We start from the raw sequence: 15,098 nt of genomic DNA on the forward strand, positions 1-15,098 counted from the left end.
GGCCTTAAAGGCCATTTAAATTGAACTTTTTCATTCCAAAAACAAAGAAACTGAGGCTTACAAAGAGAAAATGAATTGCCCTGGGTTGCATAGGACTCAGACATATGTCCTCAGTCTAAATCTGTGATAATGCTGCTTCCTTCTTCATGAAGACTTTCCTGATCTCTCTACCTCACTCCAAGCCAGAAGGATTTTGAAGACGGCTTAAGAAGTAGCATAATTGGAAATTGAGAAGGTGCCCATCAGTTGGTATGGCTGAATAAGTTGTGGCATAGAATTGTGGTGGAATACTACTGTACTGTAAGAAGTGATGAGCAGGTCGATTTTAGAAAAACAAAGAAAGACTTGCATGAAATAATGTAGAGCGAAACGAGCAGAACTGCCAGAAAGTTGTGGACAGTAACAGCAATGTTGTTCGGAGAGTAACTGAATGACTAAGCTATTCTGAGTCATATGAATATTCAAGTCAGCTACAAAGGATTTAGGAAGGAAAATTCTATGCATTTTCAGAGAAAGGACTGATATGTGCAAGGATGTGTTGTATGGTTACACATGCACACACACACACACACACACACACTGTTGGCCTTCTCTGATGCACAGCTGGGAGGAAGGGAGGGAGGGATACCACTAGAATTCAAAAAGTAACAAAAAGAAAGCAGTGTAGTACAGTAGAAAATAGTGGTTTTGAAGTCAGAGAGCTCTGTATCTGACAGACTGACTCTGCCCCTACCTATGTGACCTTGGCCAAGTCACAACCTCTCTGGACTTCAGTTCCTTCATCTGTAAATGAAGGGGTCAGATCACATGGGCTCTGAGGCACCTTGCAACTTTCAGCCTGTGATCCTATGATCTTAGTCAATATTGAGCCCCTACGATGCCACGTACATGTAGCTGGAGGCTCTCAGGAAAGCGTTTGGTGGATTGAATTTGTTGTCAATGGGACTGCTCTATTTTCCAGGCTGGTGGATGACCGCTGTGTGGTGGAACCAGCTGCTGGTGACTTGGAGAATCCACCAAAGAAGTTCCGAGGTAAGCCTTTCAACCTGCCCTGAGCAGCAAGCAGTAGGATGAGCAGGAGGGGGAAGGGGCGGGCTCTGTGGGGGTCTGTCTCTTGGTCTCTGCTTCCAGCTTGCCATCATATAATCAAAGAAACTTATCACTAGAGCTTCCTTCCTACCTCTTAGAAGTGGTGGTGGTAGGGGGTGTCACATCCCTCCACTGGCCCAGACTGGGTTCCTGCTTAGGATTCTTTGTGAACCTTTCATTACTCTGAGTCAAGAAGACTCATCTTCATGAGTTCAAATCTGGTCTCAGATACTTCCTACCTGTGTGACTCTAGGCAAGTCACTTAACCCTGTTTGCCTCAGTTTCCTCATCTGTGAAATGAGTTTGAGAGGGAATAAATAGCAAACTACTCTATTATATTTGCCAAGAAAACCCTACATGGGGTCACAAAGAATTGGACACAACTGAAAATGATTGAACAACCACAACAGCAAGGGGGGGCGGGGCTCTCCATAACCTGGGAGAGGAGACTGTGGGGGTGGCAGGGAGAGTATCCAATCAGCCAGTCTTGGAAATCAGGAACCCTGGGTTTGTATCTTGACCCCAGCCACTATATGGAGGAGTGTTTCTCAACCTTTTCTAGTATGAAGACCCCTTTATAACATACAAAAATTTCATAGGCCATCCCCTCCTCTAGGATACCCCAGGATAGTGGTTGTACCATAAGTATTCTTTGATTGAGAAAATGTGTAGATCCCTTAATTATGGAGGGGTGAGGAACCTGTAGCCTTAAGGCCACATGTGGGTCTAGGTCTGGGACCTAGAGGGCCACATGTGACCTCTGGGCTGAAGGTTCCCCATCCCTGCCTTAATGCTTAGAATCAAAAGGCCTGTGCTCCTGAATGGGCAGTCCCTGGGCCAGAACTTATCATATGGAGCCATGGCATGCTAACTTCACTCCTGACTTTTCTCCCTCTTCCAATTTTCCTTCCATTTCCTTCCATGTAGCCTTGTCCCCTGAGTGGGAACCTTATCCCTCTGGGCCTCCCCTCTCCTTCCCCTCAAGCTTCTCTTTAGGTATTTATTGTCTTTGCCATCAGAATCTAACCTCTGTGGGCACAGGGACGATCTAACTTGTATATATTTGTATCTCTAGTGCTTAGCACTGTGCCTAGCACATAATAAGAGATTACTATATGCGCTTCTTTTCCCTGTATCTGTCTCACTGTCTCTCTATCTCTGTCTTTTTGTTTCTGTTTCTATTTCTTTCTCGTCTCACTGTCTCTCTAATAGCTAACATTTATATAGACATAAAGGTTTTCAGAGCCCTTTTATGCATATTATCTTATCTGATCCCTTGAAATAGTTCCATAGCCACTCCCAGCCCTCTCCCCCACTACAGGGGTCCTAATATGCTATTGGGGAATTTCTGATTTAGAGTATGACCTCAGGCAAGTCATTTCCCCTCTATGGGCCTCAGTTCTCCCCGGGTGAAGCCCTGCCCTGCTCACCTCACTGGGGTGTTGTGACATGCAAAGAAGATCATGTGCCTGAAAATGCTTTACACGTTCAAGGTGTCATCCTCATTATTATTTTCTGTGACTGCGGATAAAACAGGGAGACAGACAGACAGATTTGTGGCGTGATGGGTGAGGCCGTGTGGGGTGGGGTGGGGTAGGGGTGCAGGCAGGAACACGCCAGGCTTGCTTGCCACCATGCTATTCCTGCCCACGCTGGCTGCTGAGGGAGAGATTAGCCTAGAATTGTTCTCCCAAGGGATTCTGGGAGATTTGCAGATTTTTAAGAAAATCCTGATCCCATACCCAGTCATTTTTACCCCAGCCAGGTTAGAGGATGGGATATGGTGTTGGGGGAGTGGGGGAAGGGACAGCGTTGCTTGGATTCTACTGCTAGATGGCCTAGGACTCAAAGGGTCAATAGAGAAAGAAAGATGGAGGTCATCCCTTTCTTTACCCCACACCTGATTCTTTGGTCCATGTACCCAGGTTTTTTCTAAAGCGACCTAACTGCTTTCTCCGAGGTATTCCACCCCCTGCCACAGAGTTATGGAGTGAGGGAAGGAACATTTAGATGTATAGGCCTGATGACCTGGGACCCTCCCCTGGGGACCTTATTCTGTTGAGAATTATTGTCTAGATAGAGCCTTTGTTGAGAAGGACCCAGAGAGTTGAGTGGCCCAAGTCCTCTCATGTCTTGGCTGGCAGGTCTAAATAACTCAGCCTAGAAAAACTCCCTATTAAGCTCAAAATTGAAGGGAGTTTGTGTTCAGGCTTTTACTGTGTTTGCAGGTCCAATTGACCTTTCTCCCATAATGGATCCCAAAGGTGCAAGAACAGAAGAGACAGGAGGATGCCTTTCCAGGACTTATTCTTGCCATGGCTTAGACCCCCAGATAGCTGGCAGATCCAAGGCCATGGATTTCATTTACAACAAAAGGGATTTAGGTTAGACGGTGCTAGCAAAGACTTGCAAACAGAATTCCAGCAGAGTGCCTTGGGATTTCCTTCCCTAGAGTTTTGGCAGGATCATGAGAAGGCCCTTCCTCCCTACAGGGAGGAGTTCCCTTGGGAATTTGTGATTCCTTCTAGGATTTTCCTCTCTGAGCCCTGCTGAGAGGGTAGAATACAGGAATTTTGAGCTGTGTGTGTGTGTGTGAGAGAGAGAGAGAGAGAGAGAGAGACAGACAGACAGACAGACAGAAAGACAGACAGATAGAAAGATAGAAGACAGACATACAGAAAGACAGAGACCCAGAGAAATGAGGTGAGAGAGAGACACATAGAGAGGAGATAGGTAAGGTGGGTGGGACAGAAAGACACATACAAAATGATCAAGAAAGAGGAAGAGAATGAGTAAGAGTGAAGAGAAAGAGGATGGGTAAGCTAGAGAGAGGCATATGGAGACAGAGAGAGAGAGACAGAGAGAAAGAGACAGAGAGAGAGAGACACAGAGAGAGAGAGAAAGAGAGTGAGAGGGAGAGGGACAGAGACAGAGAGAGAGAGAGAGACAGAGACCGAGAGAGACAGAGAGAGAGGAAGAGACAGAGAGACAGAGACAGAGAGACAGAGAGACGAGAGAGACAGAGAGAGATGGAGAAAGACTGATACAGAGAAAGGGAACAGAAAAAAGTAACATATCAGAAATGAACAAGTGGGGAGAGAGGAGAAGGAGGGAGAAAGAAAAGAAAGAAAGAAAAGAAGGAAGAAAAAAGGAAGGAAGAAAGAAAGACAGAGAGAAAGAAAGAAAGTGTCTCTCTGGAGAGGACTATGTTGCCAGAAGGGTCTATGCATGAGGCTAGGTATGTGTGTTTATGTCCAATTTGGGTGTGTTTGCTTCAGCAAAGGGATATGTGTGTGTGTGTGTGTGTGTGTGTGTGTGTGTGTGTGTGTGTGTGTGTGTGTGTGTGTGTGTGTGTCTGCTGGGGATCTGTCAGGAAGGTGGGTGTGGCAGAAGATTTGCCTGGGGGCTGGAGTTGAGAGAGTTTGAGGCCAATTTCCAACAACAAAAAAACTGCTTTGCTGAACAAATGCTGCATTGACTCCCCCACTCTCCCCTCCCCCTCCCCCCATTTCCCCAAAGCTAGGGAGTGGCACCAGCCAGATCTGAGGCCAGACTAAGGACTCTCCCCTTTCTGCTTCCAATATGTCCATACCAGGGACCTATATGCCCTCATTCCAACTCTGAACAGTGCCAGTTTCTGCCATCACCTTGGCATTAGCCCTCCCTACTGTGCTTTGAGATGGTGGTGGGAGAGAGCCAATCTTCAACCCAGGGCCTATCTAGCCCTTAGGAGAAAGTGCCCTCCCTCCCCCTTAATCTGGTCTCTACAGCTTCTGGTCCTGCCTGGGGTGGGGCTGCCAAGGCTAGAGGCGGGGCCAAGCAGAGGTGGTGTGGCAGGGCAGGCTAAAGCGTCTCTGGACTCCTCTTCAACCTTTATTTGGAGCCAGGAGAATTGCCACTTGGCATAAAGAGGAGCCATTGTTCCCTGGGTGGGGGGAAACAGCATACCTGGCACCCTTGCCAGCCTGTACCTACCTATCTCCTGGTTCTGATTGCTCAGCAGAGCTCTGCTCTAATTTGGGAGTGGGATAGAGAAGAGGGTGATAAATACCAGGAGGAGTCACTCCATTTATTGGCTGTTCCTAGTTTAGGGACATCCCATCTATTCCCAGGAATTGTTTATCCCCACCACAGGGGCCTTCCCAGAGGCCTGAGGCCTGAGTAAGAGCATGGTTGGACAATCAGGCAGATGGACAGTAAATGAATAATGTCTAAATACTGTTTTGTACATGCCAATTTAGCTCCTCTGGAGTTTTACGCCTCCTTCCCTCCCCCAGGGCCAACCCACAGAAGCTGGCTCCACTTTGCCAGCTCCTGGCCATCGGCCATTGGTGTCTGGCTACCTCTGTGGCCAGTGGTGAAGTCATAGAGCACAAACTGTTGAAGTTGGGAGGAACCTTTGAGACCATAGGATCACCCCATCATTATCTAGTTTTTATATGAAATTGAGACCCAGAGCAAGTTCCACCTTGTAAATGAAACCTTTCCTGATCTTCTCAGTTTTGAGTTCTGCTCCCCTTCCCCAAATTAGTTTGTATTTACTTCTTATTTTTGTACGGACTTATATGCATACATGTTTTCTCCCCTGCTCCTTGAGGATGCGGACTGTTTTATTTCTGTCTGTGTTTCTGTGCTTAGCACATAGTAAGAGCTTAATAAATGCTTATTTAAGTGAATTAGTGGTAGAGCTAGGACAGTACTCCGAAGTTCTTGGAGAGGAGGTTATAACAGCTGCCAGGGTTAGGATGATCCCAGAGCACTAGAGGGCACATGGATTAGGGCCATGACCTTGATGTTTAGGAGCCAGGATGATTCAGGCTTCAGGTAAACTGCCCACAAGTCTGGCAGTACAACCCACCTTTCAATAGCATTTTTAAGGCTTTTACAATGTGTTCACCTGGCAAGTAGGCAGTGGAAGGATTATTTATCTATACTCTATGTGTAGTACAAACCACTTTTTGATAGCACTTTTAAGGCTTTTATAATGTGTTCACTTGGAAATTAGGTAGTGGAAGGATAATTTATCCATATTCTACATGTGAGGAAACTGAGGTTTGGAGAAGAAGTGCATGACCAAGGTTACACAGCTAGTTAGGATCAGGGCTGGAATTCGAATCCAGTTCTCCTGACTCTAAGTTCTGGCTGTCTCCACTATATCAAATATGTATCATGGGGCTGTGCTTGGGGGTGGGGTAGAGAATTGGAGGAAGGGGCAGAGAAGAAGGAGGTGTTTTCTAGGCTTTTCATTTTGCCCAGTTCCATTTCCTGAATCTTCCTCAGATGTTCTCTTTTGTTTCTCCCTCACTTCCCTTCCCTTTATCCTGCCCCAACACACACACACACACACACACACACACACACACACACACACACACACACACACACACACACACACACACACACACACACCCTCTGGGTTTGTCAGGAGCTGTAATAAGCCCCATGTTGGATCTCCAAGCCTCAGGGGTTATTAGCTTCTGCTTGGCTGTCTTTCCCATTACAACCTCCTTCCGAACCTAGCCCTAAGTCCTGACACGCTCAGAGAGTGGAGCTAAGATACCAGAGCTCAGCACCCCCGGAATTGAGGCAGACTGAGGTTCTGGCTTGCTTCCTTTGGTTACGTATGGGTGGTATGTCTGTGTGCACATCTATATGTGCGTGTTTGAGCGGGCAGCAAGATGTGCCCTAACTGGCTTCCTTGCTCCATTATTTGCACTTTCTCTCCTCTTTGCCCTCATTTTAACACTCTTATATCCCTTGTTATTTTAGGCTTGATCCCTGCTTCTTCAGGTATTGCTACCCAGAGCTGCCCCAGTGCTGTGTAACTGTCCCAAAGGAATCCCCTTTTGGGGCCCTCTTTAAGAGGTGACTGCAGCGATTGGCACCCAAGCTTAACCCTTTCTCTTATTTCAATAATCAATAAACAAATATTTACTAAGCACTTATTATGAGCAAGGTACTATGCAAAGAGCTAGGGACATAAAGACGGACGTGAACCAGTCTGCCATCAAGGAGCTAGGGGGCTAGAACCGCAACACAAGGAAGTAGAGAGCCTAGGCCAAGTAATACAAAGTAATTTCCAAGAAGGAGAGAGTCTGATAATAGTGGAATCAGGAAGGTATCATCTGAACTGTATTTTAAAGGAGGTTAGGGGTTACATGAGGAAGAAATAAAGGAGGAATTAATTCCAAAAATGATGGTCAGCCTGGACAAAGACACAGAGGCAGAGGATGGTGCATTATGTATGGGAAAATAGGATATCACAAGGAGAATGATATGAAATGAGTCTTGAAGAGGAGCCATATGGTAGATGGTCATAATACCAGGTTGAGGCATTTTATTTTAGAAGCAACAGGGAACTATTGAAGATTTTTGAGGGAGGTGCAGCATGACATGGTCATAAGTGTTTTTTTAGGAATATCAGTTAGGCAGCCATGTAGAGGAGGATAGGATAAGGGAAGGGATGGACACATCAAGACCAATTAGGAAGCTATTGCAATAGTTTAGTCAAGGTGAAATGAAGGCCTGAATTAACTGGTGGTGACTCTGTGAGCATAGAGAATGGGTCAGATGCAAGAAATGTTTTGCAGGTCAACAGAACATGGAAGCTGATTGGATACAGGGGTGAGAAAGAAGAATCAAAGATGACTGTGATTGTAAACCTGAGGATCTTCAAGAATGGTGGTGATTTTGATAGAAATAGGGAAGTTTGGAGGAGGGCTTTTCTTTTTTAAATGTGGTGGGCTCCCTTTTGGATATGTTGAATTTGAGATGTATGCAGGCTATCCAGATGAAGCTACCTTGTATATGGTTATAATGTTAATTGTGTTCATCAGAGTTAAAGATATTCCCTATCCATTAATGGGCTTGACAATTAATTACAATTAAATTGGGGAGATTTGTTTTGTAGGAAGGTGCACACCTTTTGTTAATTTCTAATGAGGCACTGATTCTCAAAGATTGTGATGCCCTCTGATTCCGAAAAGTGCATAAATACTCTGAGGTGAGGTTTGGTTTTGGGGCTTACTCATTGACAGTGTTTGTTTGGCCTGATGAGACTCTGTGTTGCCTTTAAGGAGCCCCCCCCCCCCCCCCCCAAGCTTTGAAAACCCAGATGTTGGTGCTTCTCTCTCTGGTAACTATGCATGTATGTAATGGTCACATAGTTGGATCTGTCTGTTGATCTGTGATGTATGTATTGCTTATAGTCAGACTGTTGGAAGCCCTGGCTGTTGGTCTTTATTTCTCTGTTTGTATTTTCTCTGAAGTTCAGGGTGCTGACTTTTCCCCCTGAACTAAGTGAATGATATATGTGCTTGGCTCAAAAGTTGCTTTCCTTTTACAAAAGTAGCTCTAAGAACCTGTGTACAGCAGGTCCTCCTGTGTATGCCAGGGTTCTTGCTATTACAGTGGTTAATAATGTGAAACTAAAGGTCAGTGGAAGGATTGGGGCTGAATGTATAGATTGGGTTGTTAACTACATAGAGATGATAATTGAACAAATTAGAGCTGATGAGGGCACCTAGGGAGAGTGTATGTAGGAACTGTAGAAAAGAGGGCCTAGGACAGGGTCTTAGGGGTTGAAGGAAGATGATCAATTAGTAAAGGAGACTGAAAATGACTGGACAGAAAGATAAAAACAAATTAAAGATAGCATTGTCACAGAAATTGAGAGGAGTCATCATCTGAGTGGAGGGGATGATTCACTGTGTCAAAAGCTACAGATGGTCAAGTTGAGGACTGAGAAAAGGCCATTATATTTAGGACGTAGGAGATCATTATTTACCTTGAAGAAGCAATTTCAATGGAGTGGTGTGATCAGGAGCCAAACTACGAAGGACTGAGGAGTGAGGGGAATAGAAATACATAGATGATGATGACCCTTTCTAGGAATTTGTGCACGGGGGAAGAAATATAGGGTTATGGCAAGGATGATTATGGCAAGAGGAACCTAGGTCTATGCCTTGGGAGAGCAGCCAATGTATATGAGACATTGAAGATGAGAGGAGGGATTGATCAAGGGGCCAAATCTCTAGATGAATGGATGGAATTAAGAACACAAGAGATGGGTTAGTTTTGATAAGGAGAAGGTTCATGTCTTCATCAGGAGCAAAGGCAAAGAGAATGGGTAATACTGCACAAGGTTTCCAGGTGTGGAATAGGGAAGACCCCTAACTCTAACCCTAACCCTAACTCTAACTCATGACAGATAGTAAAGGAGGAGAGAGTCTTCTGAGAGGAAAAGTAGAAGAAGTGGTGGAAGGGGTCTGAGGACAGGGTTCAGAGAAGCCACTGTTGGAAAATATGATAGAGAAGAATAAAATCATAGCTGTATGATAGTGAGGGCTCAATTAAGATTAGATGATATAAATTCCTGATGAATATAATTGCTATTTAGTCTCAGCAGATTGGGAGTAGGATGATAGAAGGTGGGTGGTAAGATTCCCATGGTTGGGATTTGTCTAGTGATAGGACAAGGGTATAAGGAATTGAAGGGTAGATGGTAGTGTATGATTGAAGTGGTCAATCGTAAGACTGTGAAGGAAGATAAATGAGGTTGTAGAAGGAATGGTAGACTGTGGTACTAGAAAGAAAAAAAGAAGGAAGGAAAAAGAGACAGAAATGGAGAGGGAGGGAGAGAGACAGAGAGAGGGAGAGAGGGAGAGAGGGAGAGAGGGAAAGAGAGAGAGAGAGGGGGAGAGAGAGAGAGAGAGAGAGAGAGAGAGAGAGAGAGAGAGAGAGAGAGAGAGAGAGAGAGAGAGAGAGAGAGAGAGAGAGACTGGCAGGTAGAGTTCTTTGAGAACCAAGACTTTGCCTCTTCTGTTAGACCTAATGGTTTCCATTGGTCTCCTTTATTAGGTTTCTGAAAGGCAAGGCTAATCTCTCACCACATTTCATCATATTGGAAGTATTCTGAAGGCAGTGGCTCTCTTTTCCCTAAGAGACTGAAGCATCCTGACTTCAGGAACTGTGTCCCACATCAGTGATACCTAACAATTGTCTTCAGGATTGTATAAGCCCTATGAAAGGAAGTTCCAGGAAGATGAGGGCTTAGGTAACCCTGAAGACAACTGAGGCTCTCTGGAGCCTCCTTTCCTTCCGGTTAGGTATATCTTGGGGCTACCTTTACTTGGGTTTTGCCCCTCCAAGAACATTTTGGAACATTGTTTAAAGGCAACTACAACTCTCCTTATAAAATAGCTTGCAGGCGTTGAGATCTTTCAATGTGTTTGTCATCTTAACTGTGTTAAGCTAGACTTCATGGCTTTTGTCATATCAAGAGAGACCATTTTTTTGTACTAGATTGTGGCATGTGGTTTTCTGTTGATATGCAGAGTGTTAGTCTTTCGTTTATAGTTTGCCATAACCAATATTTAATTTTCCATATATCATTTTATTTTGATGAGAAGGGGGAAAAGGGCAATATTTTTACACTGCCTCTCCTACACACAGCCCGAACATTATCATTAATATTTAGTCTCTGCTACTTGACAGTATTACTTTTACAACCTCATTATTCAAAATCTGTATATGTTTAAATTCCTGATAATTTTAAACTTTGAATCTATATTATAATGAGAAATCTTTCACATCTTAAATGGTAAATAAAACAATTGCTTTCCTTAAAAAAAAAAAAAAAAGAGACAATATGGCATAGCTGGGAGGGCACTGGACCTGGAGTCTGGAAGACCTGTTTTCAGACCTCACCGCACATACTTCCTGGTTATATGACCCTGGGTAAGTCAAAGAACCTATGACTCAGTTTCCTCATCTGTGAAATGAAGGAGTTGGACACTAAATTCCCTTTCAGCTCTGAATCTATAATCCTGTGATTTCCTGTAGGCCAATTCCCAGTCCATAGGGTTCCTGATTCGTATTATGGTCCTTTGGTCTCTTTCTCCCTCTTCCTTAAATTTTAGCATCAGACCTCCTTAGACTCATGACAAATAGGATGCCTGGTCCTATTTGACTGCCTCCACTGTGAAAGTTCCTGAACTCTTGGTGTATTTGGAAAGGCCTTCTCTAGCCTTATTGCAATTGAATGCTCAGCAGCACTCTTCTCCACCGGCTAGGCTGGTCTCCTACCTACAACTCCTCCTGCTCACAAGTCATGACCTTTCCTGCCTCTGCAGTTTTGCTCATGCTGTGACTTCATTGGACAGCCCTTCATCCTCAGTGGCTGTGAAAACACTGCTCATGTGCCAAGGCCCAGCTCTAGTCATGCCTTCTCAGTGGATCCTTCCTTAGCCACCCCAGGGATCTCTCCTTGCTCTGAGCTCCTGGCACTTCAGATGCCATCACATCCAAACTTTACCTGGCCGAAAATCTCTACTACCATTCCATCAAATGATCATCTAGCTTTAGTTTGAAGAGCTCCAGTGAGGGGACACTTATCAGATCATAGGACAGTTCCACCATTCTCTGCCTCATTTCATATCTAGCCTTAATCACTGAATGGGTGTTGCCTCAGTTAAACTGAGACCTGTTAAAGACCTTAAAAAGCTAAGGCCTCTATCCCCAAGAGATCATAAAAATGAGAAAGGGTCCTACATGTACAAAAATATTTATAGCAGCACTCTGTGTAGTTGCCAAGAACTGGAAGTCAAGGGGATGCTTAGGGAATGGCTGAATAAATTATGGTATATGAATGTAATGGAGTACTATTGTGCCATAAGAAATGATGAACAAGAAGACTTCAGAGAGGCCTGGAAGGACTTACATGATCTGATGCTGAGTGAAAGGAGCAGAACCAGGAGAACTTTGTGCACAGCAACAACCACAGTGTGCAAGAGTTTTTTCTGGTAGACTTGGATCTTCATAGCAATGCAAGGACATAAAAAAAAATTCCCAGTAGTCTTCTAAGGCAAGATGCCTTCCACATTCAGAGAAAGAACTATGGAATTCAATCACAGAATGTAGCAGATCATTTTGTGTGTGTATGTGTGTGTGTGTGTGTGTGTGTGTGTGTGTGTATTATGTTTTGGTTTGTTATATGATTTCTTCCATTTATTTTAGTTCTTCTACACAACATGACTGTAATGAAAATGAATTAAATAGGAATGTATGTGTAGATCCTATATAGAATTGTATGCTGTCTTGGGGAGGGAGAGGAGTGATGGGGGATAGGTAGGGAGGAAAATCTCAGGAAAAAAAAAAGCTAAGGCCTCCTGCTGCATCCAGGGACCATATTCAGTCATCCTGATCTATATCTCACCACTGAACTAAAAAGGCTTTGGAGGAGAAAGTGAGGCTGGTGTCTTTGCACAGCCCTGCCTCACTTAAATCCAATTCACTTGCAAGTCACAACACCACCACCCTGATGTCATGGTCCTCTTTGAGAATGAAGGACAAATGACAACCACTACCATGTTTGGATAGTCCTAATTGTTAGAAAGCTTTTTCCCCTTGGCATCTGTCTAATTTTGTTTTTTTGAAACTTCCTCCCATTGCTCCTTTATTTAATTGTATCCTATTGGAATAAGCTGAACAAGTCTCATGCCTCTTTCATGCACCAGTCCTCCCTGAGTCTTTTCTTCTGCATGCTAAATATCCCTCTTCATATAGCATGACCCTAAAACACTTCACCATCCTGGTTGCCACCTCTTGATCACTCTCTGGATTACTGATGTCCTTTCTCAAATGTGGTACCTATAAAAGAACACAGTATTCCAGGTATGAGCTGACTCTGGCTAAGTAGGATTATGACTTTGCCTAGGTCTAGATAACATATCTCTCTGAATGCAGCCCAGGATTGCATTAGGTTTTTTGTTTTTTTTTGTTTTTTAGCTGCCATATTACTCCGTTGACTCATTTTGAACTCACAGTCCACTAAAGCCTTCAGATCTTTGTATGTCTCATTCTGCAGACTGAGTTCATCTCTCTCCGCCAGGAAGTGGGTGGCAAGCTTCATTGTTGCTCCTCTGGAATTATAGTTGGTCATCTCATTGGTCAGAGTTCTTAAGTCTTTCAAAGTTTTTTGTCTTTATGATGTTTTTGTATAAGCAGTCCTCCAAGTTCTGCTCTCTTCACTCTGTATCAGTTCATACAAGTCTTCCTAAGTTTCTCTGAAACCATTTCCTTCATCATTTGTTATAGTACAATTTATTGTTCATTCATTTCAGTCTTGTCTGACTTTCTGTGACCCCATTTGAGGTTTTCTTGGCAAAGATACTGGAGTGGTTTACCATTTCCTTCTCCAGCTCATTTTACAGATGAGGAACTAAGGCCAATAAGGGTAACTGACTTTCTCAGGGTCACGCAACTACTAAGTATCTGAGTCCAGATTTGAACTCAGTAAGATAAGTCTTCCTGACTCCAGGCCCTCCACTTGGTCCAGTGTACTACCTAACTGCCCCTACAACACAATAGTCTTCTGTGGTATTTATATTTCATAATTTATTCAGCTGTTCCCCAATTGATGGACATCCCTTTAGTTTCCAGTCTTTTTCACCACAAAAGGAACTGCTAAAATATTTTTGTACATATGAGTCATTTTCCTCTTCTTTTTTGATCCTTTCATGGTATAAACCTAGTAGTATTAGTGCTGGGTCAGAGAGTATGCATAGTTTGTTGACTTTTGGGATATAACTCCAAATTTCTTTCTAGAAAGGCTAGACTAATTCACAGCTCCGCCAACAGTGCGTGAATGTGCACTCTAAAATTTGTCTTTTGACTTGTCTGTCAGCTTTGCCATTCTGATGGAGAGTTGGGAAGTAAATCAACCTCAGAGTTGATTTACTTTGCATTTCTTTAATTATTAGTTCTTAGACAATTTTTAGAGGGCAATTGATATTTTGGATTTCTTTTCATGAGAAAATGCTCTCTTGTTTAATATCTTTTTATGGTTGCTAGTCTTGTTTTCTCAGCTGGAGAGTGTGTGAGCTTCCTAAGGAAAGGGAATGGGTTTGACACATCCTTCTGTGCTCTAGAGGGCTGTTCTTAAAGCAGGTTAGTGTATATTCAACAGAGTGAAATAAGCAATTAGGCACATAGTAACTGAAGAGAAGAGAGAAGCAGAGTAAGAATGGAAGAGGAGGAGGAAAAATAAGAAAGTGGGGGAAGAAAAGGCAGCATGCTTGTATCTGAGGCCTGGGAGTAAGACCCTAGCAAGAAGCATCCTAAAAGCCCAGTTTCCTCTGATCCTACTGGGATCTGCCTGCTTCACGGGCAAAGTGCCAACAGCCCATGAGCTGTTGTCCAACCCTGAGTCATACGGCCAGCCTAGTAGTCTCTAATCAGAGGGTAAAGTCAGCTCCCACCCTACCCCACCCTATCCTTCTGCAATCCTGCATCCTACCCATCTGCGAAATGAGGGGGTTACACTATGTGATCTCTGAGGTCCCTTCCAACTCTAAATCCATGATCACTTGGGCCTAACCAGTCTCCTAGTGTTTGTGCTTTAGTTTCTGAAATTCTATTTACCCAGAATGTCCTCCCTCTCCAGCTCTCCCTCCTTGTCTACTTCCTATGTGGCTTAGATGCCACCTCCTCCATGAAGCCTTAGTTGACTGCCTCAGCTGAAAGTGAGTTCTCTTGTCTTTCTTTGAGCCCCACCCTCCCCCTCTCCCAGAGCACTTTCCATTGACCTCATTCTATTCCACATGATGATTATCTGTATAAATGGTTGATTCTCCTATTCATGTACATCTTCTTATAGGCTGGGGCTAAGGTTTATTTGTTTGTCTTTCCCTCTCTGAATTGAGCACAAAATCATTAATTAATTAATAAGCTCTTAGCACCATGGATTCAAATGTTTGGCCCACTGAACTGAACTGAACTTAGTTGAGACCATACAGTAACCTTTCCTAAGTAATCCATTGCCCTGAGGCATTATATCATATTTACCTGGCCTGCTTTCCCAATCCCAAGCATTTCATTGTAATTTAGTTACCCAGTGTCAGAACTGGAAGGGACCATAGACCAATCACCTTTTATGGAGGAGGAAACTGAGGCCCAGAGAGGGGGAAATGACTTACCCAAAGGTCACACAACAGTTAGAACTTGAACCT

General features: G+C 43.9%; 1 protein-coding gene across 2 annotated transcripts in view; it reads left to right on the forward strand.

Moving 5' to 3' along the window:
• The window catches only part of ITPR3 (inositol 1,4,5-trisphosphate receptor type 3), a 121,419-nt gene that overhangs the window by 20,983 nt on the left and 85,338 nt on the right, over positions 1–15,098 (forward strand). For both annotated transcript variants that reach the window (XR_011974168.1, XM_072641780.1), the window contains exon 2: positions 962–1,032. Coding sequence is in view for 1 of the 2 variants with exons in the window: in XM_072641780.1 (XP_072497881.1) it covers positions 962–1,032 (71 nt within the window). In the remaining variant the exon portion in view is untranslated. The remainder of the gene's footprint in view (positions 1–961; positions 1,033–15,098) is intronic.

The sequence above is a fragment of the Notamacropus eugenii genome, chromosome 2 (assembly GCF_028372415.1).
Source record: "Notamacropus eugenii isolate mMacEug1 chromosome 2, mMacEug1.pri_v2, whole genome shotgun sequence".
NCBI classification, from domain to species: Eukaryota; Metazoa; Chordata; class Mammalia; order Diprotodontia; family Macropodidae; genus Notamacropus; species Notamacropus eugenii.